At 40.5% G+C, this 27,183-nt stretch overlaps 1 protein-coding gene across 1 annotated transcript in view; it reads right to left on the minus strand.

Moving 5' to 3' along the window:
- Positions 1–27,183, minus strand: part of LOC117507191 (histone deacetylase 7-like) — a 230,076-nt gene that overhangs the window by 91,899 nt on the left and 110,994 nt on the right. Inside the window, 5 exon segments of the mRNA XM_034167004.1 lie at positions 11,398–11,511; positions 15,301–15,380; positions 15,640–15,754; positions 16,028–16,115; positions 17,251–17,432. Coding sequence (XP_034022895.1) covers positions 11,398–11,511; positions 15,301–15,380; positions 15,640–15,754; positions 16,028–16,115; positions 17,251–17,432 — 579 coding nt within the window.

The following is a 27,183-nucleotide window of genomic DNA, read 5'->3' on the forward strand; positions in this document are numbered from 1 at the left end:
CAATCATGAATAGTTTGTGTTGCTAACTGGGACGTTAGATAATGTGCAAGATGTCCTTAATACCCCATCACACATAGCAGGACTCACACAGAGTGGCTTCAGACTTATGAATTGGAGCACATCCAAAAAGTGTCGGATTTCAGTTCCAAAATGTTCTAACAGCCATCTGCGGAAGTCGACACAGTTGGTCAAAATTGGCCGGCGGCCCCAAGTGTGATATACGAGGTCTGTCAATAAAGTAACGGTCCTTTTTATTTTTTTCAAAAACTATATGGATTTGAATCACGTGCGATTACATCAGCCAACCTTGAACCCTCATGCACATGTGTGAGTTTTTCCACGCCTGTCGCTTGCGTCATTTGCCTGCGGGCAGGCTTTGAGTGAGCACTGGTCCACCCCTCTCGTCTTTTTTTCATTGTTCAGGAATGGCTCAGAGACTGCCGCTTTGCTTGATCAAAATTTTTTCAAAAACTGTGAGGCACATCGAAGTGGACACCATTTGAGAAATTCAGCTGGTTTTCGGTGAAAATTCTAACGGCTGATGAGAGATTATGGAGTGTTACTGTCGCTTTAAGGACTCCCCACGGAGCCGCCGTTGTCAGCCTGTTTTGAGCTGAAAACTTCCAAATTTAAGCCTCTGTTGACCCAGGACGTCGTGAGAGAACAGAGAAGTCTCAGAAGAGGTCGGGATCAGCAGTTTATCTGGACATTCCACTGTTAAAGGACATTTTGTAATGAAAGACGTGCGGACGGATCCGCACGTCAGCACCCAGCTGGCGCAGCATGGTGCCACAGGAAAAACACCTCCGTGTTGATAACCATTCCTAAGATTTAGGCGGATTTCGATGGCTTTTAGTCGAGTGAGTATCCGAGAAATTGTTTAACAGCTGGGCATGTTCCAACTTGTTCTGTAAGGTTTCCAACGGAGGTGTTTTGCTGTGGCGCCGGGCCATGAACGGCTGCGCGCCGACGTGCGAATCCGTCCGCACGTCTTTCATTACAAAATCTCCTTTAACAGTGGAATGTCCGGATAAACTGCTGAACCCAACCTCTTCTGAAACTTCTCTGTTCTCTCACGACGTCCTGGGTCAACAGAGGCTTAAATTTGGAAGTTTTCAGCTTGAAACAGGCTGGCGACGGCGGCTCGGAGCACGGCGCGCCCTGCGGCTCCATGGGGAGTCCTTAAAGCAACAGTAACACTCCATAATCTCTCATCAGCTGTTAAAATTTTCACCGAAAACCGTCTGAATTTCTCGAATGGTGTCCACTTCGATGTGCCTCACAGTTTCTGAAAAAATTTTGATAAAGCAAAGCGCCAGTCTCTGAGCCATTCCGCACCGGCTGCGTCCGCACTTCTTTCATTAAAAAAACCTCCTTTAACAGTGGAATATCTGGATAAAATGCTGAAACCGACTTCTTCTGAAACTTCTCTGTTCTCTCACGACGTCCTGGATTAATAGAGCCTGAAATGTGGAGGTTTTCATCTTGAAACAGGCTGACGACGGCGCCTGAGAGCGCTGCACGACGTCTCGCTCCGTGGGAAGTCCTTAAAGCGACAGTATCACCTCAAAATCTCTCATCAGCCGTTAAAATTTTCACGGAAAACCAGCTTAATTTTTCGAACCGTGTCCACTTCGATGTGTCTCATAGGTTTAGAAAAAATTTTGATCAAACAAAGTGCCAGTCTCTCAGCAACTTCTCAGACAAAGGAATTCCAACGAGGGGCTGGACGACTCCTCCCACAAGGAGTGCTCACAGGCGAATGATGTCACCGACAGGCGTGGAAAAACTCACGCATGCGCACGAGGGTTCAAGCATGTCTGATGTAAAAACATATGAATGAAACCCATATAGTTTTTGAAAAAAATAAAAAGGACCTATACTTTATTTGTATCACGACTGCGGTCCGTGTGTAATCTGAGGACCATCTAACTGCAATTTACATAATCTGATGGCGGCAAAACGGGATCCGAAATGATTTGAGTGCATACGAGGGAATCCTCGCGATAGATCTGGATAGATCTACCATGGTATGGCTGCCGGTATGATATGCACGTGCCACGTATAATGATGTCCACCCCTGCGCTAATGCGCACACGCCGCCACAAATCTGAACAGGCTGTTTTATCAACGATAGACCTTACAGTACAGATATTTGTCCATTCCTTCCCATGGGCAACATGAATAATGTGAACTATTGTCTCCATCATAACACACTTTGTGGTGCGCAGTCCAGTACAGGTCCTCTGCAAAGGGAGGAACACAGTGCTCTGGTCTGTGTTTGCCATCCATAAATCTGGAGATCGGGCAGTCTGTAGTGCCTTTTATGGCCATCTGACAGCAGTTTGTGTCGTCTACATACGTTTTGGATGCGATCTGACAGGTGTGGATGAGGCAGTCTGTCTGCATTCTGACAGGGCAGGCCATGCCTCTTTTCCTCCCGACTGCGTCGGATTATGGCAATATTTACCGTGTCGGGCATGCTTCCGCCACAATCTTGCCATGTGTGACGGGGGCTTTAAAAAGAAGAAGAAAAAACAAAACAAAACAGAAAAGGTCCCCTATGCTGGCTGAATCACAGCGTGGGGGCCCAAATCACAGCATAGTGCCCCCCTATGCTCAACTGCGCTGGCAAGAACCCTGCCCCACATTTCTGGCTGTGTAGAAACATCTCTACTGTGAGCAAAATCTGCAACAGCAATGCCTGATATTAGACTTCGATAACATGTGTTACGGAAGTCCACATCTAGACTTCAATTTGGTATGAGACACACCCACTGAGCCTACATGGTCTGTGGGAGACAGATGGAGGGATGCCTGCTCAGTGAAGGGGAGCAGCAACAACTTTTCTTTTTAAGCAACAGCAGAGAAACATACTGGGCCCAGCTTACTAAAGGTTTATACATGTAAAAATGTGTGCAAACAACATAGCTCCTGTAAAAAAAATATGTGCATGCTGATTTACTTTTTCACTGAGGACCACATCTCTCAAATTCACAAAATAGTGAGTATTGTCCATTTTACGTTTGCCTTGATAAATATGCAATTTGGGGGGTGTCCACTCGAGTGCAAAAATTGTGGATGTTGAACATGCAAATCAGTGAGGTTAGCACACACAACAACAGGGCTGACACTGTGTCTGTAATTTAGTATGTTTGAAACCTTGATGCTAACTTACCCAGTGTTGCGCGACCAATGCAGACACACAGAAATCTGTCTCAAAGTCATATCTTATGAGCTATTTGGGTATTCCTTATTTTCACTTTAAAATGCTTTATAACAGAAAATATGATTAAACATGAACTTATACTACAACCCCTGGCAAAAATTATGGAATCACCGACCTCGGAGGATGTTCATTCAGTTGTTTAATTTTGTAGAAAAAAAGCAGATCACAGACATGACACAAAACTAAAGTCATTTCAAATGGCAACTTTCTGGCTTTAAGAAACACTATAAGAAATCAAGAAAAAAAATTGTGGCAGTCAGTAACGGTTACTTTATTAGACCAAGCAGAGGGAAAAAAATATGGACTCACTCAATTCTGAGGAATAAATTATGGAATCACCCTGTAAATTTTCATCCGCAAAACTAACACCTGCATCAAATCAGATCTGCTCGTTAGTCTGCATCTAAAAAGGAGTGATCACACCTTGGAGAGCTGTTGCACCAAGTGGACTGACATGAATCATGGCTCCAACACGAGAGATGTCAACTGAAACAAAGGAGAGGATTAACAAACTCTTAAAAGAGGGTAAATCATCACGCAATGTTGCAAAAGATGTTGGTTGTTCACAGTCAGCTGTGTCTAAACTCTGGACCAAATACAAACAACATGGGAAGTGTTGTGTGGGCCACTGAAGAGGAGGTACTGCTGGCCCACCACCACAAGATGGCGCCCTGCTTGAAGTGCGGGCTTCAAGCACGAGAGGGCGTCGGAGCAACCGGGAGTGACAGCTGTCACCCATCATCCGTACCAGCTGTCACTCATCCACTACTCATCACCACCACCATAAATGCCGGACTGCAACTCCACCTCCCCGCCAAGAAATCAGCTACCATTCAGGTAACTTCTCTGCTGAATCTTAATCGAGCATTAGTCTGATCTCTTTTGCAGCCGTTTTCCTGGGACGGATTCCTTGTCTGATGTGTTGGCGTTTGGTGTGGACTGTGACGGCTTCGCCTCACACCCCAAATCAGATAAGTGGTTGTCTCAGGAGCTGCACGAGTGTGTGATTCAGAGGTGGAGGTTCTCCCTCCTAACTGAACACTGACTGTGGGATTACTGAGTGTGCAAACTCACACTCATCAGTACTGTTTCTGTTCTCTGCCAGCAGTACCGGGTCAGACTGCTGAAGACAGTGGCCACCTGGGGTGCAGGGCTTGGCGGCTCCGGTGTTCTTCAGATCCGTTGGTGGTGGAAGCTGTGTGGGATCCGGCTCTTCTCTCGCCAGACATCTTCTATCTTTGAGCCTGCCCACACGTCACCTTGTGTATAATTGACATTCCACCATATTGTTATTGTCTGTACTTCGTTGTGCGATTCACAACATTAAATTGTTACTTTTTGGCTTATCCACTGTCCGTTCATTAACGCCCCCTGTTGTGGGTCCGTGTCACGACACTTTCACAACAGGAAGGTTGTTAAAGGCAAACATACTGGTAGACCAAGGAAGACATCAAAGCGTCAAGACAGAAAACCTAAAGCAATATGTCTCAAAAATCGAAAATGCACAACAAAACAGATGAGGAACAAATGGGAGGAAACTGGAGTCAATGTCTGTGACCAAACTGTAAGAAACCGCCTAAAGGAAATGGGATTTACATACAGAAAAGCTAAATGAAAGCCATCATTAACACCTAAACAGAAAAAACAAGGTTACAATGGGCTAAGGAAAAGCAATCATGGACTGTGGATGACTGGATGAAAGTCATATTCAGTGATGAATCTCGAATCTGCATTGGGCAAGGTGATGATGCTGGAACTTTTGTTTGGTGCCGTTCCAATGAGATTCATAAAGATGACTGCCTGAAGAGAACATGTAAATTTCCACAGTCACTGATGATATGGGGCTGCATGTCAGGTAAAAGCACTGGGGAGATGGCTGTCATTACATCATCAATAAATGCACAAGTTTACGTTGATATTTTGGATAATTTTCTTATCCCATCAATTGAAAGGATGTTTGGGGATGATGAAATCATTTTTCAATATGATAATGCATCTTGCCATAGAGCAAAAACTGTGAAAACATTCCTTGCAAAAAGACACATAGGGTCAATGTCATGGCCTGCAAATAGTCCGGATCTTAATCCAATTGAAAATCTTTGGTGGAAGTTGAAGAAAATGGTCCATGACAAGGCTCCAACCTGCAAAGCTAATCTGGAAACAGCAATCAGAGAAAGTTGGAGCCAGATTGATGAAGAGTACTGTTTGTCACTCATTAAGTCCATGCCTCAGAGACTGCAAGCTGTTATAAAAGCCAGAGGTGGTGCAACAAAATACTAGTGATGTGTTGGAGCGTTCTTTTGTTTTCATGATTCCATATTTCTTTCCCTCTGCTTGGTCTAAAAAAAGTAACCTTTACTGACTGCCACAATTTTTTTTTCCTGATTTCTTATAGTGTTTCTTAAAGCCAGAAAGTTACCATTTGAAATGACTTAAGTTTTGTGTCATGTCTGTGATCTGCTTTTTTTCTACAAAATTAAACAACTGAATGAACATCCTGCGAGGCCGGTGATTCCATAATTTTTGCCAGGGGTTGTAGTTCCGCCTGAGGGCTGACAGCAGTCCGTATGTGTCAGCACCATGGACAACAGTCACAGAATGCAACACATACAAGTATAACAGAAAATTTTATTCTGATTCTGCAGTCCATTTATTTACCATTTGATTCTATATCACATCCTTTTGAATTATGTGACAGTGGAGAGAATAAATTAACACTGCAGTAATTTCACATGCTGTGAACACCCCCCCCCCCAAAAAAAACCTCACTCATAGGAACACATATTTGAAGATTATCACCTTAAACCAACACTTTAATAATAATGTGTGAATTCATAAAAATAAATATGCTTCTTCAAGATATGCTCCCTCACCACAGCATCCAAACACAAGAAATGAATGCTGAGTCCATTTACAGCAGGGTATCTTAAACCTGTACTGCCTTTGGGTTTTTAAAGATTTAAGTAAAACAAAAGAATGTTCTTTGGCACTACTATAATTTTATTCCTCTGCATTTAAATAAGGGATTCATAATATGATATTACCAATATGATCAAAATTTGTGCTCTCTGGAAACAATTTAGAATAGAATAGAACAGATTATTTCTGTAATATGTATATGAGGTCTGTCCAAAAAGTATCGGACCTTTTTATTTTTTGCAAAAACCATATGGATTTGAATCACGTGTGATTGCATCAGCCAAGCTTGAACCTTCGTGCGCATGCGTGAGTTTTTTCCACGCCTGTCGGTTGCGTCATTTGCCTGTGAGCAGGCTTTGTGTGAGCAGTGGTCCACTCCTCTCGTCGGATTTTTATTGCGAATAAATGTCTGAACGATTTGGAGCTTTGCTGCATCAAATTTTTCCAGAAACTGTGAGAGACCTCCAGGTGGACACCATTCGGAAAATTTAGATGGCTTTCAGCGACGATTTTATGGGGATTACACAGATTAAGGAGTGCTCCAGCCGGTTTAAAGACCGCCCATAGCGTCTGAGAGCGCGGCGCGCTCCGAGCGCCGATCGACAGGCTCAAACCCCGCTGAAACAACCAGATCATTTCCAACGTGAAGGCTTTGTTGAGCTGGGACGTCGTCTGACTTTCACAAAAAAGGCAGAAGGCGTGGACATCAGCACTTTTTCGGCACATTCCACTGTTACAGGAATTTTTTTCATGGAAAGAGAAGCGGAGGATTGCACCACCGTGCCGCTCATGGCGCGGGACAAAACCACCTCCGTGTTTGTCTCACAGGACGGCTTTCAGGTGGCTTTCAGACGGCTTCCGGTTGCTTTTCAGTCGTGTGAGTATCCGAGAAATTGTGCATGAGTTGGACATGCCCCAACATGTCCTGTGAGGCTTCATCACGTCGTTGCTTTGCGCCATGCGATGCACGGAATTCCTCCGCTCCTCTTTCCATGACAAAAACTCCTGTAACAGTGGAATGTGCCATTCATTTCTAAACTGGACGCTGTCTTGATCCGGTATGTCGTCTGACTAGCACAGGAATTGCGGAAGACATGGACATCAGCACTTTTTCGGCACACTGAGACAGACGTGCGAAGGAATTCCACGCGCCGCGGCGGAGCCGCATGGCGCAAAGCAACGCCGTGATGAAGCCTCACAGGACATGTCGTTCAGACATTTATTCGCAATAAAAATCTGACGAGAGGGGTGGACCACTGCTCACAGAAAGCCTGCTCACAGGCGAATGACGCAACCGACAGGCGTGAAAAAACTCACGCATGCGCAAGAAGGTTCAAGCTTGGCTGATGCAATCACACGTGATTCAAATCCATATGGTTTTTGCAAAAAATAAAAAGGTCCGTTACTTACTCTGATCATTTTTTAATAACATTTACATTTACCCTGATGGACTACCCTGCAGTGGGGAATAAGTTTCATTACACTAGAAGTCTTTCAGAAAGCGCTGTAACTAGGTTTAAGGATATGATTCCTTCTTTATGTTCTCTAATGTCATATACCAACACAGAGCAGAGTAGCTACCTAAACTCTGTAAGGGAGCTAGAGTATCTCGTCAATTGTTTTACATCCTCATTGAAGACAACTTTGGATGCTGTAGCTCCTCTGAAAAAGAGAGCTTTAAATCAGAAGTGTCTGACTCCGTGGTATAACTCACAAACTCGTAGCTTAAAGCAGATAACCCGTAAGTTGGAGAGGAAATGGCGTCTCACTAATTTAGAAGATCTTCACTTAGCCTGGAAAAAGAGTTTGTTGCTCTATAAGAAAGCCCTCCGTGAAGCTAGGACATCTTTCTACTCACCACTAATTGAAGAAAATAAGAACAACCCCAGGTTTCTTTTCAGCACTGTAGCCAGGCTGACAAAGAGTCAGAGCTCTATTGAGCTGAGTATGCCATTAACTTTAACTAGTGATGACTTCATGACTTTCTTTGCTAACAAAATTTTGACTATTAGAGAAAAAATTACTCATAACCATCCCAAAGATGTATCGTTATCTTTGGCTGCTTTCAGTGATGCCGGTATTTGGTTAGACTCTTTCTCTCCGATTGTTCTGTCTGAGTTATTTTCATTAGTTACTTCATCCAAACCATTAACATGCTTATTAGACCCCATTCCTGCCAGGCTGCTCAAGGAAGTCCTACCATTATTTAATGCTTCAATCTTAAATATGATCAATCTATCTTTGTTAGTTGGTTATGTACCACAGGCCTTTAAGGTGGCAGTAATTAAACCATTACTTAAAAAGCCATCACTTGACCCAGCTATCTTAGCTAATTATAGGCCAATCTCCAACCTTCCTTTTCTCTCAAAGATTCTTGAGAGGGTAGTTGTAAAACAGCTAACTGATCACCTGCAGAGGAATGGTCTATTTGAAGAGTTTCAGTCAGGTTTTAGAATTCATCATAGTACAGAAACAGCATTAGTGAAGGTTACAAATGATCTTCTTATGGCTTCGGACAGTGGACTTATCTCTGTGCTTGTTCTGTTGGACCTCAGTGCTGCTTTTGATACTGTTGACCATAAAATTTTATTACAGAGATTAGAGCATGTCATAGGTATTAAAGGCACTGCGCTGCGGTGGTTTGAATCATATTTGTCTAATAGATTACAGTTTGTTCATGTAAATGGGGAATCTTCTTCACAGACTAAAGTTAATTATGGAGTTCCACAAGGTTCTGTGCTAGGACCAATTTTATTCACTTTATACATGCTTCCCTTGGGCAGTATTATTAGATGGTATTGCTTAAATTTTCATTGTTACGCAGATGATACCCAGCTTTATCTATCCATGAAGCCAGAGGATACACACCAATTAGCTAAACTGCAGGATTGTCTTACAGACATAAAGACATGGATGACCTCTAATTTCCTGCTTTTAAACTCAGATAAAACTGAAGTTATTGTACTTGGCCCCACAAATCTTAGAAGCATGGTGTCTAACCAGATCGTTACTCTGGATGGCATTTCCCTGATCTCTAGTAATACTGTGAGAAATCTTGGAGTTATTTTTGATCAGGATATGTCATTCAAAGCGCATATTAAACAAATATGCAGGACTGCCTTTTTGCATTTACGCAATATCTCTAAAATCAGAAAGGTCTTGTCTCAGAGTGATGCTGAAAAACTAATTCATGCATTTATTTCCTCTAGGCTGGACTATTGTAATTCATTATTATCAGGTTGTCCTAAAAGTTCCCTAAAAAGCCTTCAGTTGGTTCAGAATGCTGCAGCTAGAGTACTGACGGGGACTAGCAGGAGAGAGCATATCTCACCCGTGTTGGCCTCTCTTCATTGGCTTCCTGTTAATTCTAGAATAGAATTTAAAATTCTTCTTCTTACTTATAAGGTTTTGAATAATCAGGTCCCATCTTATCTTAGGGACCTTGTAGTACCATATTACCCCATTAGAGCGCTTCGCTCTCAGACTGCGGGCTTACTTGTAGTTCCTAGGGTTTGTAAGAGTAGAATGGGAGGCAGAGCCTTCAGCTTTCAGGCTCCTCTCCTGTGGAACCAGCTCCCAATTCAGATCAGGGAGACAGATACCCTCTCTACTTTTAAGATTAGGCTTAAAACTTTCCTTTTCGCTAAGGCTTATAGTTAGGGCTGGATCGGGTGACCCTGGACCATCCCTTGGTTATGTTGCTTTAGACGTAGACTGTGGGGGGGTTCCCATGATGCACTGTTTCTTTCTTTTTTTGCTCCGTATGCATCACTCTGCATTTAATCATTAGTGATCGATCTCTGCCCCCCTTCTCGGCATGTCTTTTTCCTGGTTCTTTCCCTCAGCCCCAACCAGTCTCAGCAGAAGACTGCCCCTCCCTGAGCCTGGTTCTGCTGGAGGTTTCTTCCTGTTAAAAGGGAGTTTTTCCTTCCCACTGTGGCCAAGTGCTTGCTCATAGGGGGTCGTTTTGACCGTTGGGGTTTTTCATGGTTATTGTATGGCCTTGCCTTGCAATATGGAGCGCCTTGGGGCAACTGTTTGTTGTGATTTGGCGCTATATAAGAAAAAAGTTGATTGATTGATTGACTTTTTGGACAGACCTCGTATGTCACGGACATGAATGACTGAAGCTCTTCAGCATCTCACCGTGTCATTTAGGTCCTTCAGAATTTTTTTTTTTTTTGAGCAAATGCTTCAGGGGAGCATTAGCATGGCTAAAACCTTTCAGCTTCAAAACTCCCTGCTTTTTTTTTTTACCTTTTTAAGCAATTTTCTTTATTTGCCTCTCACATGCCTGGAAGCTCCTCACCATCTAACCATGTCATTTCGGTCAATCAGACTTTATTTCAGTAAAATGGTTCTGAGGAACAAGAGCAGGGCTAAAATCTTTCAGCTTCTGGGGGAGCGGAGACCCCAACCTTTTTAAGCCTTTTTCTTTTTTGCCTTTTAGCTTCTGGAGGGGCTCCACCCCCCAGACCATCCTAATTACAGCCCTCTTAACCCCATGCCACTTTAAGTATTTTTTTAATATAGATGTAAATTAAAATTCAACGTTTTTGGCTAGTTGACACTAGGGCTGTACAATATGACCAAATTATCATATCTCAATATTGTCATATCAATATGATATACGATATGACTATGATTTCACACAAAGTGCAGCAACAGTGAAAATTAAACATTATAACAGTATACAGTAACAGCAATAATACTACACTCATTTTGCACTCATCATAAGGTTCGGATACTGTGCCCTCCAAAAGTATTGGAACACATGGAATTTCACACATATTAATTTGTTACATTTTAAATATAAGAAATACAAAAAATATAAAAAATAAAAAATTCTAAAATTATCTTCCTCAAACTCAAACTGAAAGCAAATTAAAACTTGATAATACCTGTAAACAGAGGTGGGACAAAGTCACCATCAAGTCACTCTCAAGTCAGGAATCAGCAAGTCCCAAATCAAGTCTCAAGTCAGCTTGGTGGTCATTATGACTTGAGACTTGACTTGGGACTTGCTGATTCATGACTTGAGAGTGACTTGATGGTGACTTCGTCCCACCTCTGCCTGCAAATAATAATCAGTTTTATTGCCAGTTTTAGCAACAAACTTTAATGTCATTGACCTGTATTAGCTTGATGAAAAGGTGTGTAATATGACTACTATAAAGTTGAAGTAACAAAAATAAAAGATATCATCAAAATAAATGTGTGAACTGTAAAAAGTAGAACAGATACTCTACCCAGAGCTTCGGTCCTGTGCTTCACCAGAGGAGGTTCACTGGATTTACGCTGCACTGGGCTTTGACGTGTATTAATAATCTTCTTTAACCTCCTCTTCAAAGGGGGTTCAGAGGCTGTGCACACATACAGACACACAAATAAAAGCACACTGACATATGTGAACTCATACACACAGAGGCATTCATGCAGTCACAGACATATAGACTGATATAATTATTCACCACCTGAAAAAAGCAGTTTTATAATTCAGAAACATTTTAGACTTCATGATCAGAAGCTGGTGTCTCATATGTCTGACTGATTAGTACAACACAATCCTTGGTTTAGGTTTCATAAAAAAAATCATGATAAAGAGATTTGAAGCCCAGCTGATCCAAGCAAATACCAGAACACCGGCTAATAACACACAAAGGATCCATGTTTACGGTCAGGATAGATGAAATGCAGCTTTGCACTGCTGCAGGTCCAAAACAAGCAATAGCATGTGAGTGCATGCTTACACCTCATGGCTCTTTCTTAAAGGGTGGTCCGCGGATCACTGGTGGTCCATGAGCAACCCCAGATGGGCCATAAGTATACTGGTAAAATATCAGGTGTTAAATTAATATCATATTCTAACTTGAAGGTGCTTTTTAAACTGTTTAAAAATGACGTCAAGCCTAACTGATAGTAATATACTGTTGTAGTGGTAAGCAGTCCTACTGTTTTTGGAGCATTTGGGTAGTTAGGTGGAACACAAGATTTTTTTTTTTATTGGTTAAGTGGCCCTTGGTCTGAAAATGTTTGAGAAACGCTGTTTCCAACAACTCTCCTCTCATTCACACAGTAATGGAGAATTTTTTTTGGGGGGGGGCAACACCGTGGCTTAGTGGTTAGCACTGTTACCTCACAACAAGAAGGTCATGGGATTGACTCCTGCCCTGTGTGGAGTTTTGCGTGTTCTCCCTGTGTTTGCGTGGTTTCCTCCCACATTTAAAGACATGCAGGTTAGTGGATTAGAAACTTTATAGTTGTCCAGGTCCCCTTGCAAAAGAGATCTTGATCTCAATGGGACTAACCTGGTGAAATAAAAAATAATATAATGTTTTTGGGACTCTTAGACACGGACCCCGGCGCCACGAGGGGGCGTTTGGGGGCAACACCCCCTCACGTCATCAACCTCGCCCCTTCGGATGTTAGCGTTATGAAAAAAATAAAAAAGAAAGAAAAAGAAATACTGGAAAATATAGAAAAATATTAGTTATTCAATAATATCACGTATTTAACAAATAAACCAAATTAATTAACTAAAGTAATTAATTTTAAAACAACGGATATGGCGTGTGTCTTGGTTCAAGGGATTTGATAGGTTGAGGGTGTGCTTGTCAGTGCGGCAGAGGGCAGTGCGTTTCCAACGTGTCGTGACGTCAGACGCGTCGCTTCGGAAGCGGCAAGGGGGCAGAAGATTGCTACGTCACACTCTGCTGTTTCCACAATCTGAAAAAAAGTTCAGCGATCGCCGTCTTGGAACTTCGGTCGCCTGAACCACAAAAAACCTTTAAAAAACAGCAGTAGAACGATTCTCCCATCACCCTGCTGGGAGAAGCTTTTTTCAGCTACTTTTTGGAGTGACACCAACCGAGGGAGGACTGACGACTTGGTGAAATATCGATCGAACCGCGACAGCGGGCCGACCCGCACAGAGAAGCCGGCCTTCAGGCATCATCACTGGGCAGAGCGATCCAGGCCGCCGGGGTGATGGAGCAAACCCACTCAGTCCGAAATCTCCCACTTTTTGGATATATGCGAAGTCCCAGTTTGCCCGACGGAGTTTAGTTCTGCAGCTTTACTGAGGTGAGAATAAAATAAAAGTAAAACATGACGTTTACTGAACTGTAAAGGTTTAATGATCAGCTAACGTTAGCTTAGCCTTTTAGCACAGTTGATCTGAGTGAACACTTTAATTTCTAAATGGTTCAGTCTTTTTTATTTTTACCAAATAAAACTACAGCTTTTTTCAGACACCACAAAAGCTCAACTTTAAATAACTTATTTTTTCGGGCGTTTTTTTTCCATCGTTTTTTGCTGTTCTCACCCCCCCCCCCCCTCTTTTTTTTTATGTATAAACTGTTTAGTGTTTCTTTATATTTAAAGAAATATTTTTATTGTCCCAATCAGGAACATTTGCTGTGCAGACAACCAAACTTCCATTGATGAGCTGAACACCACGAAGTCCAGTTGAAAGAAAACATCTCTGCTTTTCAGCAACACCACCAGAGTTCAAAGCTGCAGAAGAGACCTTCATCTGGTCCAGAGAATCCAGCAGAACATCACCTGCTTCTAAATAAAAGGCTCTTTGAACAGCAACTATTTTATTATTTTTAAAAAAGCTGTTTCATTGTATATTTTAACAATAAATGAATGGATCATTAAAAATGTCCACGAATCAAAGTCAAAAGACATTTGCACAAGTAGAAGCTCTCCACTTATTGTGCTCAAATTCATATTTTAGAAATAGCTCTGTCCTGATAATAACATTAAAGGCAATTACATATTTTGACGGAATTACAAGTTTAAATGACGATAAAAAAATTCATCATGAGGTTTATGTCACAGAAATCCTACTTTACAATCACACTGCAGTCATTGTTAAATTATTTCCTTTTGCATTTAGAATAAACATTTGTATTTATTTAGTGTTTGTTTTTCTGGTTGAAATGAGATATAAATAATCTACCAGACTTAAAAAAATATACAAGTTTCCATGTTATTTTATTTGTCTAAAAATAAATGTCCAAGGTTCCTTATGTTAAACAAGAAATGATCTAATCTGAAATAACAGGTGGTTTTAATTTACAGATGAAAGGTTTCTAAAGAACCATTTATTGATTTATTTAGCTATTTTAATTACAAGTGTTCTAAACTTTTTTAACAGTAATCAGAAATTTTGAGGTAACACACAACAACAACAAAACATTTCCAATGATTTTTCTTCAGAAAACTGCTCTATAAATGAGCAGTCCTGTCACACGTTAATGTTTTGTACAGATCAGTCGTTTCTGCACCAATCGATTGGTCCGATCCATTTTGTACAGATCAGTGGTGTCTGCACCAATCGGATTGGTCCAATCCATTTTGTACAGATCAGTGGTTTCTGCACCAATCGATTGGTCCGATCCATTTTGTACAGATCAGTGGTTTCTGCACCAATCGGATTGGTCCAATCCATTTTGTACAGATCAGTGGTTTCTGCCACGAATCTTCCGTGTTTTCGCCCGATGCGTCGTTCCTATTGGACAACACGAAGGTACGTCACAGCTCAGAGTGTCGAAAGTTGGCGCACCTCATCTCGACAGAACACCGGCTCTGTGTGGTATGCAGGAGATCACTTGACCGAGGGTCTATACGTTCAAATAATAATTAAAAAAATACTGTCATCACTCTTTACTCTTACTCAGTCAGTCTCTTACAACGGTGTAGCCTAAATACACGAGCTTTCCAGGAGCGTACGCAATTCATTACGCATGCTCAGAGGCACGTCTCCTCCGGTGCGCACTTTTTTTTGGGGGGGGGGGGGGGGGAACCCCGCCTCCTGTGATAAACTCATCGCCCCCTTAATATTTTTTTTCTGGCGCCGGGCCTGCTTACATAGTTCATTTTACATGTGACATTTAATGTTATGTAATGGCCTTGGCTTTGGTGTCTGGCTCTCATTGGTTTGTTTGTTTTATATGTGTCTATTTTTGGACCTATAGGTCTGTTTTTTGGTGTTTCTTTTGTCTACTGTTTCATGGGCAGATATATTTTCTTGCTGAAGTTTTACTTTTCTAAAATGATCTAAATGATCTCACTGATCTGTGCAGTCTGGCGACCTCTAGGTGAGAAACCCCATGACGTAAACACAAAAGTCAAATATAGCTCACCTGTTCTGCGCAGTTGAAGGTCCTTACGCTGATCACAGGATGGGCCATAAAATTTTGGGGACACGTCAGCAACTGGAATCCTATGAATGAAAAACAGCATCCAAGAGAATGCTTCAGCTTATATGATTGTTATTACAGTTTGGGTGAGGGTTGAGTTTAGGGTTCATTTTAGTAACATTCATAAAAGCTTGACAAATGTTTTTGCTGCCATGGAAAGCTCATGTGCCTGTGTGTGTAAATTCATACGGCTTTTCCAGAAAGTTTACAGTATTAACAGCAAAGTCTTCCTGGATGGACAGAAAAATGTTGAAGTGTTCTGTCAATATGTCGGCCCCTCACATATAGCCTGGTATAGAAGTGCAGTGGTTGGGAGTGACCCGCTCAAGGGTGGGTTGATTCTTCATAATTATGTATTCCCGCAGTTTCTGTCTTACCAGTGGACTGGCTACAGCACCTGTCGAAAACAACAACAATAACAAAACAAACCATCATATGATCTGATGAAAAGAAACAAGTACATTTTCCTCCATGATACCTTCATTTCTTCTACATGTCTTTGTTCAACTTTGGGATATTAGTGCATACTGTATTTCTTTGGATTCAGTACACGACAACACAACAGATATCCTATTCTTTTTCAGTGATGTGGTTTAATATACCAGAAACTCTGTGGCCTTCTAAGAATCTATAAAGTGAAAAACTGTGAAGAAATGCATGTGATACTTACTTTGCTCATTTTTACTTTTGTTCATTAGTTGTTGTCGCTCTTCTCTTTTCTCTTCCTCCATCTCACTTTGTCTTTGGTCTGAGTTATACTGAAATGACCAAAATGAGGAGGGAGATTCAGGTACATAAGTATTTGGACAGCAACACAATTTTTGTAGTTTTGCCTCTGTGCGCCACTACAATGGAGTTGAAATGAAACAAGATGTGCTTTGGAGTGCAGATGGCCAGTTTTAATTCAAGTGAAGTCAAGTCTGAGAGCATCTGCGGTGCTGCGCTTTGCCACATCCACAATAGCAGAGAAGCGCTTTGGGTCCTGGATGGCAATCACCCAAGAAGACAACCGGTCCATTCCCACATCTCTAATAACAACCATTTATCTGCTGCAGCCATGCAGAGAAGCAGGCCACATGGCCAAATTGTTGAAACTGGCACTCCATCACAATGTAAGTGATACTCCTCATCGAATTCGATTCACTTCAATTTAATTCAAGTGGTTTAACAAAAATATCACATTAATCATTTAGGATTTACAGCCATGTTTAATCACAGTCCCTCTATTTTCAGAGGCCATAAGAAATTCCACAAACTAAACATGAAAGGCGTGAGAGGGCTGATGCATATACCCTGTCCACTCTGTGCACCACACATATGCACATATATCTGAAATGACATTTTTGCCCATGTATGAGTTCATCATATGACTTCTGTGAGACTTCGTTTTGAAGTCATCCATACCATTCAATCACAAATATTTTGCTGATTAATATATACTTTAGACTATCCATTGGTTGTTGAGCTGTACAAAAAAGGAATTTCTAACCATGCTGTCCTTGACCTTTGACGAAACAACTCCAAAATATAATCACCTCTAGATATCTATCGTAATAATAATCATCATCATCATCATAAAAATCACCTGATATGCGATAAGCATTAATCATAATTAAACAACAAGAAAAAGTGGTCTATGCACAGTAACCAGATCGGCTTCTCTAATCTATTTTTGCTTTCTCCAAATGAACAGGTTTTCATACAAGAGTGCTGGTGCAGGTTAATAGTCACAATGTATCTGTTTACAGCTTGACAAAAATACAGAGGTATTGATATAAATCTTGAAAAAAAGTAAATCAAATTTATATCCTACTTACAACCAATGTCTTCATCCTACATCATGCATATTGTCATTGCACGATTACATTGATGCATACTGATGTACAGGCTCACCTGTAAATGCTGCTGAGTAAACTGGGAGTAATGCTGAGAGGAGATGGGATGCAGGAAAAAGGGATGGTGGGGGGCCAGCATGGCCGAGTTTGGTCCTGGATGTAACAGCTTCTGTGTGACATTTAGGTCCATGGGCTGTTTCCCAATGATGGGTGATATAACCTGATTGTTGATCACATCCACTATATGAGAGAGACACACACACACAGAGAGAGAGAGATTATTGAAGTGTAACACAGTGTTTGCCTATAGTAAGATTCATAATGTACATTCATCAGCATTTGTGGAAAATTAGTAAATATATGCATGCATTGTTATAAAAGTTATATGACGAGCAGTCTGAATATTTTATGTTTACAATTACAGAGATCAATGAGGAGCTGCCATTTGAAGTTTCAAAATAGCTATCATAAAACATAATTTGATGTATTTCTGAATGTAAGTAAGTAACCTACAAACTTCATTACAATATTAACTCTATGGTTTCAGGGACAATGAATTCACTTGCAACTCCAATATTGAAAGGAGCCAAGTGGTTGCCTCCAGCAGCCACTTGGCTCCTGCAATGAATGCTACAGACTCACCACAAGATGTCAGTATTTAGTCACCAAGCAGTCAGTGTAAGCCTGCCTGTCTTTCTATTATGGTCATTTTGCATGTTTAAAAATACCAACATGGACCAAAATAGGACATCCACTGGTCCTCACCTGTACAGTGCATCCAGAAAGTATCCACAGCACTTCACTTTTTCAATATTTTGTTATGTTATAGTCTTATTCCAAAATGGAGCAAATTAATGTATTCACTCAAAATTGTACTCACAACACCACATAATGACAACATGAAAAAAGATTTTTTATTTTTACAATAAAAAATAAATAAATAAATAAATTACATGTACATAAGTATTCACACCCTTTGTGCATCACTGCATTCATCTTTACCTCAGTCCTGAATTCCTGCCACTGAAAAACATCCCCACAGCATGATGTTGCCACCACCATGCTTCACTGTAGGGATGGTGCTGGTTTCTTTGTCTCCTAAGACAAGAGAATTTTGTTTCTCGTGGTCTATGAGTCCTTCAGTTGCCTTTTGGCAAACTCCAGGTGGGCTGTCATGTGCCTTTTACTAAGGAGTGGTTTCCGTCTGGTCACACAGGCCTGACTGGTGGATTGCTGCAGAGGTGGTTGTCCTTCTGGAAGGTTCTCCTCTCTCCACAGAGCAATACTGGAGCTGTGACAGAGTGACCATCAAGTTCTTGGTCACCTCCCTGAATAAGGCCCTTCTCCTACAATTGCTCAATTTAAACGGCCGGCCAGCTCTAGGAAGAGCCCTGGTGGATCCAAACTTCTTCCATTTACAGATGATTGAGGCCACTGTGCTCATTGGGACCTTCAAAGCAGCATGTACCCTTCTCCAGATTTGTGCCACAAGACAATCCTGTCTACTGACTTCATGCTTGGTTTGTGCTCTGACATGCACTGTCAGCTGTGGGACCTTATACAACCCCTGGCAAAAATTATGGAATCACCGACCTCGGAGGATGTTCATTCAGTTGTTTAATTTTGTAGAAAAAAAGCAGATCACAGACATGACACAAAACTAAAGTCATTTCAAATGGCAACTTTCTGGCTTTAAGAAACACTATAAGAAATCAAGAAAAAAAGATTGTGGCAGTCAGTAACGGTTACTTTTTTAGACCAAGCAGAGGAAAAAAATATGGAATCACTCATTTCTGAGGAAAAAATTATGGAATCACCCTGTAAATTTTCATCCGCAAAACTAACACCTGCATCATATCAGATCTGCTCGTTAGTCTGCATCTAAAAAGGAGTGAACACACCTTGGAGAGCTGTTGCACCAAGTGGACTGACATGAATCATGGCTCCAACACGAGAGATGTCAATTGAAACAAAGGAGAGGATTATCAAACTCTTAAAAGAGAGTAAATCATCACGCAATGTTGCAAAAGATGTTGGTTGTTCACAGTCAGCTGTGTCTAAACTCTGGACCAAATACAAACAACATGGGAAGGTTCTTAAAGGCAAACATACTGGTAGACCAAGGAAGACATCAAAGCGTCAAGACAGAAAACTTAAAGCAATATGTCTCAAAAATTGAAAAATGTACAACAAAACAAATGAGGAACGAATGGGAGGAAACTGGAGTCAACGTCTGTGACCGAACTGTAAGAAACCGCCTAAAGGAAATGGGATTTACATACAGAAAAGCTAAACGAAAGGCATCATTAACACCTAAACAGAAAAAAACAAGGTTACAATGGGCTAAGGAAAAGCAATTGTGGACTGTGGATGACTGGATGAAAGTCATATTCAGTGATGAATCTCGAATCTGCATTGGGCAAGGTGATGATGCTGGAACTTTTGTTTGGCGCCTTTCCAATGAGATTTATAAAGATGACTGAAGAGAACATGTAAATTTCCACAGTCATTGATGATATGGGGCTGCATGTCAGGTAAAGGCACTGGGGAGATGGCTGTCATTACATCATCAATAAATGCACAAGTTTATGTTGATATTTTGGACAATTGAAAGGATGTTTGGGTGTGATGAAATCATTTTTCAAGATGATAATGCATCTTGCCATAGAGCAAAAACTGCAAAAACATTCCTTGCAAAAAGACACATAGGGTCAATGTCAATGAGCAGATCTGATTTGATGCAGGTGTTAATTTGGGGGATGAAAATTTATAGGGTGAGTCCATAATTTTTTCCTCAGAATTGAGTGATTCCATATTTTTTTCCTCTGCTTGGTCTAAAAAAGTAACGGTTACTGACTGCCACAATCTTTTTTTCTCGATTTCTTATAGTGTTTCTTAAAGCCAGAAAGTTGCCATTTGAAATGACTTTAGTTTTGTGTCATGTCTGTGATCTGCTTTTTTTCTACAAAATTAAACAACTGAATGAACACCCTCTGAGGCCGGTGATTCCATAATTTTTGCCAGGGGTTGTATACAGACAGGTGTGTGCATTTCCAAATCATGTCCAATCAACTGAATTTACCCCAGGTGGACCCCAATTAAGCTGTAGAAACATCTCAAAAATAATCAATGGAAACAGGACACACTTGAGGTCAATTTTGAGCTTCATGGCAAAGGCTGTAAATACATTGTACAGTAGTGTTCAGAATAATAGTAGTGCTATGTGACTAAAAAGATTAATCCAGGTTTTGAGTAAATTTCCTATTGTTACATGGGAAACAAGGTACCAGTAGATTCAGTAGAGTCTCAAAATTCAACTAGACCAAGCATTCATGATATGCACTCTTAAGGCTATGAAATTGGGCTATTAGTAAAAAAAAGTAGAAAAGGGGGTGTTCACAATAATAGTAGCATCTGCTGTTGACGCTACAAACTCAAAACTATTATGTTCAAACTGCTTTTTTAGCAATCCTGTGAATCACAACTAGTATTTAGTTGTATAACCACAGTTGACCATGATTTCTTCACATCTGCGAGGCATTCATTTTGTTGGTTTGGAACCAAGATTTTGCTTGTTTACTAGTGTGCTTGGGGTCATTGTCTTGTTGAAACACCCATTTCAAGGGCATGTCCTCTTCAGCATAAGGCAACATGACCTCTTCAAGTATTTTGACATATCCAAACTGATCCATGATACCTGGTATGCGATATATAGGCCCAACACCATAGTAGGAGAAACATGCCCATATCATGATGCTTGCACCATCATGCTTCACTGTCTTCACTGTGGCAAATTGTAACCTCTTCTGCACATGTCTTTTATTTGACAGAGGGACTTTGCGGAGGATTCTTGCAAATAAATTAGCTTCACACAGGCGTCTTCTAACTATCACAGCTAGGGCTGAAACGATTAGTCGAGTACCTCGAATAATTCGATTACAAAAAATGTTCAAGGCAAATTCTGTGCCTCGAAGCTTCGTTTAACGTTGTACTACATATGCCAGGCCTGTGTGTGGTGCTGCAACATCCGCAGGAAAAAAAAACAGAAGAAGACTGGAGCATAATGGCTAATCAAATTAGCAATGATAGTTACCGCTTTCCAACGTGACACACAGAGTAAAATAAAGGCTTTTAAGAGAAAGATGGTCCACGCAGATCATCTGAAATAGACTTACTGTGCATTTAAAGCGAAGCAGTGTGTTTGTCTAGTTTTAAAAAAACACACAGTCTGCTCTACGTGGGGAGGGATTATTGACCCGGTGGCCGGCTGCTGTCTCTCTCTGCCCAGTGTGAGGGGCTCTCAGACCGGGCGAGTCACAGCTCTGTCCCCGGCGACATTGACAAACAGCTGAAGTCCACTCTTTCTTCTGTGTTTCCCTCAGATTCACACTGAGTGTTTGACTTTTTAATTTTTGCTTTTTTTGGGCAACACACAACACTTCACAAACACGGTAACTTAAAATAATAATAATAAAAAAAAACTGACTGCGAGGCTTGCATCTTCAACCTCCAGCTGAAATGCATCTGCTGAATCACAGAAAGAGGGATAAAAAAAATCATGCAGGCACCCAGTCCATCAACCTTTATAAAGAAAAAACAAAACAAAACTTAAAAATTGTTACATTTTACAAGTTGGAGAAAACAAAACAGAAAGCCACATCCCATCGCCATTTCAGCAAAATGCCAACACTTTGGCACAGTGACATTGTGCCATTGCTTAGGGAGAGCTCTGGACTATTGATGTTGTTTAAAAATGCAGAAGTACTTTTTATCCGATTACTCGATTAATCGCCAGAATAATCGATAGAATACTCAATTACTAAAATAATCGATAGCTGCATCCCTAGTCACAGCACTTCACTTATAGGTAACTTCAGACTGTCTTTGATCATCCTGGAGCTGATCAATGGGTGAGCCTTTCTGGTTATAGCCATTCTGGTTATTCTTCTATCCATTTTGATGGTTGTTTTCCATTTTCTTCCACGCGTCTCTGGTTTTTTGTCCATTGTAAAGCATTGGAGATCATTGTAGATGAACAGCCTATAATTTTTTGCACCTGCGTTTAAGTTTTCCCCTCTCCAATCAATTTTTTAATCAAACTACGCTGTTCTTCTGAACAGTGTCTTGAACGTTCCATTTTCCTCAGGCTTTCAAAGAGAAAAGCATGTTCAACAGGTGCTGGCTTCATCCTTACATAGGGGACACCTGATTCACACCTGTTTGTTCCACAAAATTGACAAACTCACTGACTGAATGCCACACCACTATTATTGTGAACATCCCCTTTTCTACTTTTTTTTTACTAATAGCCCAATTTCATAGTCTTAAGAGCGTGCATATCATGAATGCTTTGTCTGGTTGGATTTGTGAGAATCTACTGAATCTACTGGTACCTTGTTTCCCATGTAACAATAAGAAATATACTCAAAACCTGGATTAATCTTTTTAGTCACATAGCTATTATTCTGAACACTACTGCACATGTGATTTCTTAGTTTTTTTTTTTAATTTTAATAAATCTGCAAAAATCAAAAAAAAAAAAAAAAAAGAACTTTTTTACATTGCCATTATGGGGTATTGTGTGTAAAAAAATAAAAAAATAAAAAAATCATCCATTTTGGAATAAGCCTGTACCATAACAACATGTGGAAAAAGTGAAGTGCTGTGAATACTTTCTGGATGCACTGTACCTCTTAGAACCCAAAATTTAAGAGCTGAATATGCAGCATTTTTTACAGAGTTGCTGATGGAAATTTTGCAGACTCAATCACTGACTAACTTCATGGGTCCTATGTATGCCCTGCTATTTTTGTGCATGTTAGTGATGAGTCTTATTTCAGGGTAGATTTGTATCTTACTAATTATCAATATGTTTTACTCACACAAGGTGCTGTTTATCTGGTTCCTATTGACATTTTTACACATTCAATACATCTTTTGTTTTGTTCAGAAATAAAAGTCTATGACTGAGTTATATACTTATACTGATAACAAATACTTTATTGATACCTTAGTTTATTGGAAATGTAAAACTTTATGCATTTCCACAAATGTAGACATTATTAAAGTATTTATTTCATTATTATTTATAGTATTTAGGATTCATTTACATTTCTAAAAAAATATATAGGATTTCTAATCTATCTAAAGTCTGAATTAAATTTAATTTGTTGACATTTTGAACCTGACCACCATATTCCCTGGGGTTAGTGGTATGCACAGTGATTTTGCAATATTATTGAAATAATATCTGAAAAATGATGAGCTGTGCTTCTTTATAATCAACTGTTAACTGAATCATTGAAGTAAACCTACAGCATACAAAATTACGTGATGTGGTCATATGATTCTGCTGAAAATCATTGAATACATTTTTCAAAAAGATACAGAAAAATAACATTACACCAATCAAAACTGAAACATTCAAAAGTAACAAGGCCACATGAGGAAATACATTTTAAACAGACCCTAACCTTTCACTGAAAAGAAATCCTTGAATGACTGGAGTTTGATTTAGTGCTTGAGCTTCACATCAAAAAGATAAAGAATGCCGTCACTTCATTTTCCAAAGTTCTATGCCGAGATGTGTAGGCTGACTCGCACTTGAACTCATTCGTGAGTCATATTTCTTTTCATTCAAGTGTTCCTGCCTTGAGTAAACTGTCCAGTGTCCATAACTAAAAATATACTAAAAATAGAGAGATCCGCACCACCACAGCGCTACCATGCAAAAAGCTTCAGTAATAAAGACGTGACGTTTCAGGCAAACTGCCCTTCCTCAGACCTTTTGCCTGAAATGTCACGTCTTTATTAATAAAGCTTTTTTGCTTGGGAGCGCTGTGGTGGTGCGGATCTCTCTATTTTGGTATAATCTTCTTGATCCAGCATGTCCTTTATGTGTTTTGGATGTACGTGTCTTCTCTGCATCACAATGTCCATAACTATACACAAAAAAGGAAAAGAGAAACAAGAAAAGTGTGTGTGTGTGTGTGTGGATAATGAAGTTGCACAAGTGAAAAATTAAAAGAAACTAGGCTAGTGTGTTGCCCATGGGGATCCACGGGCTCTAAATTGGGTTGTGTTTTATAAAATAGGTAGCTGACATTTTCAAGGGTGTATTAAATTGTGCAAAGTTTCTTTTATGAGTTGGAATCGTGTGTGATAAAAGGGAAGAAGCATGATAAATGGTAAATGGACTGCATTTATATGGTGCTTTACCATCTGCATCAGACACTCAAAGCGCTTTCCAATAATGCCTCATATTCACCCCGATGTTAGGGTGCTGCTACACAAGGTGCTGGGATTTGAACCAATGATCCTCTGGTCTCAAGAACAACAGCTTAACCATTAGACCATCACCTCCCCCATATACATATATCACCATATACACACTATTATTATTAGGGCCCGAGTAGGCAACGTCCTACGAGGACCCTATTATAATTGCGCTGTTTATTATTATTATTATTATTTATTATTATTATTATTATTATTATTATTATTCTCACTCTTGAAATCGAATTTCGGCCTCTTCCCATGTTCAAAAACTCACCAAACTTTCCAAAGTCGTCCGGCCGGATCCGAAATTCGATATTTTGGGGACGTCGCACATGGTCGCAGAAAAATCATGAAATAGCGCCCCCTAGAAAACCCCTCCGCATTGGGCTTTTTTCGTCGTAGCCTCATGAAATTCGGTACACATATTTACCATGCCAGGACGCACGAAAAAGTTTCTTACTGTCATGGTGAAATATCGACAGGAAGTCGGCCATTTTGATTTTAAGTTTCGATTTTGACCAAATTTTGGTCATTTTTGGCCATTTCCACTACTTACATTTGAACGAACTCGTCCTAGGGATTTCATCCGATCGTCTTCAAATTTGGTCAAAATCATCACAACACAATGGTGATCAAAAGTTATCAAAAGATTCTTAAGTCAAAAGGAGTGGCTGCTAGGGGTCGTCAAACTTTGGCGAGCTTTTCGGAGCACGCCATTTCACTTCGAACAGCTGTCACGCACACATACTTCATCGTAGATCTTTCAAACTTGCTGGACATGATGAGGGCTCCGCCCTGAACGTCTACATATCTTAAGTTCCCACCTGCGCCATAGCACCCCCCGGTGGTGGCGGGAAATGTCCTATTTTTACTTTAAGAGGTCCTGATGTCACATACTTATTAACCCAATCAACTTCATTCCACTTCTAAAACATGCACAACAAATTGGTGAACATAGGCGATGAACGCCGTGAAGTTACGAGTAACGGCGTCCGTGTGGCTGCGTGCAGAATATTGCCGATTCGCCATGAAATTACGTTCTTCCTTTTGACGGCTTTAATTTTGTCACATCATCATGAAAATTGATACACAGGTCGAGCACGACAACCTCTTACAATTCATAGGGGCATCGCCCATGGACGGGGCAAAATGCCTCAATAGCGCCCCCTTGAAACTTTCAAAAAACCCTCCCCATAGGGTTTTTTTTTGGAGTAGGGAGATGAAAATTGGTACACGTGTAACTTGCATAGACGTACAAAAAAGTCTCTTGCACCATGGGTCTACTCCAAACAGGAAGTCGGCCATTTTGAATTTTCTTCTCATTTTGGCGTGATTTCCACATGTTGTATTTGAACGAACTCCTCCTAGGGATTTTGTCCAATGCACTTCAAATTTGTTCCACATCACCCACAGATGATACTGACCAAAAGTTATCGAAAGCTTTTCTTTATGTTGAAGGGTGTGGCCGCTATGGCGCCGCCATTTTGACCCTTCGCCATGGAACATTATACTTAAACAGGTACAGAGGTCACATACTTAACACCATCAACTTCCTTCCACTTCTAAAACATGCAGAACAAGTTGGTGAACATAGGCAATGATCGCCGTGAACTTACGATTAACGGCTTCTGTGTGGTGGCGTACCGAATATCGCCCCTTCGCCATGAAATTACGTTCTTCCTTTTGACGGCTTTAATTTTGTCATATCATCATGAAAATTGATACACAGGTCAAGCATGACAACCTCCCACAATTCATAGGGGCCTCGCCCATGGGCGGGTCAAAGTGCCTCAATAGCGCCCCCTTGAAAATTTTAAAAAAACCCTCCCCATAGGGGTTTTTTTGGAGTAGGGAGATGAAAATTGGTACACATGTGTGACTTGCATAGACATACAAAAAAGTCTCTTGCACCATGAGTAGGGTTGCCAACCGTCCCTTGAAAAACTGAATCGTCCCTTATTTGGAAATAAAAGTGTGCGTTCCGTATTGACCTGAAACGGGACGCAGTTTGTCCCGTATTTCTGTGAGAATCAAAAAGTCTGTAAAATGTCAATGGAATTGACTTGCGCTTTATATGGAAACCTACGGTAAATTTGATCCCAGCCTCTTTCCTGCTCTTCACAAATGAGCTGACAGACACGAGTTGACGATACAGAATCGCTCTTATCTCATTGGTTGAGGGACATCTGCTCGCAAGAAGATCCCGGACGAGAATCATGAGCCGACGACGGTCGTCGGACGACCATAACAAATCAGCATGGCTGATACCGACATAGACACCGACACTGGCACTGCAGCTACGCCTACGAACAGCAATGTCTGTAACGTCGTTACTCCTCCTCGAAAAAAGAAAGCAAAAATACATGGGCAAATGGGAAAAGGAAAATGGCTGGGTGGAAAAGGTGTGCGACAACAGCTATAAGTATTGTAAGTATTGTTTACTTTTCAAACTTTCACGGTTACATTGTTTTGGATGATATTTTTTTTTGTTAATTTATACACTTTTAAGTTAAGCAATAGCACGACAGAGAAAGATTTATTTTTAAAGAATTTTTTTATATATTTTGAAGCAGGACAGGATGCTCATATTGAAATTGTGAGTGAAAATTTATTTTGCACTAAAAATAAATTGCTAAATAATAATTTGTTTTCCGCATGTTCATATCATAACAAATGCATGTATGCATCTACTTAAATTCAGGGTCAAGTCAAT

Source organism: Thalassophryne amazonica, chromosome 3, assembly GCF_902500255.1.
Source record: "Thalassophryne amazonica chromosome 3, fThaAma1.1, whole genome shotgun sequence".
Lineage (NCBI taxonomy): Eukaryota > Metazoa > Chordata > Actinopteri > Batrachoidiformes > Batrachoididae > Thalassophryne > Thalassophryne amazonica.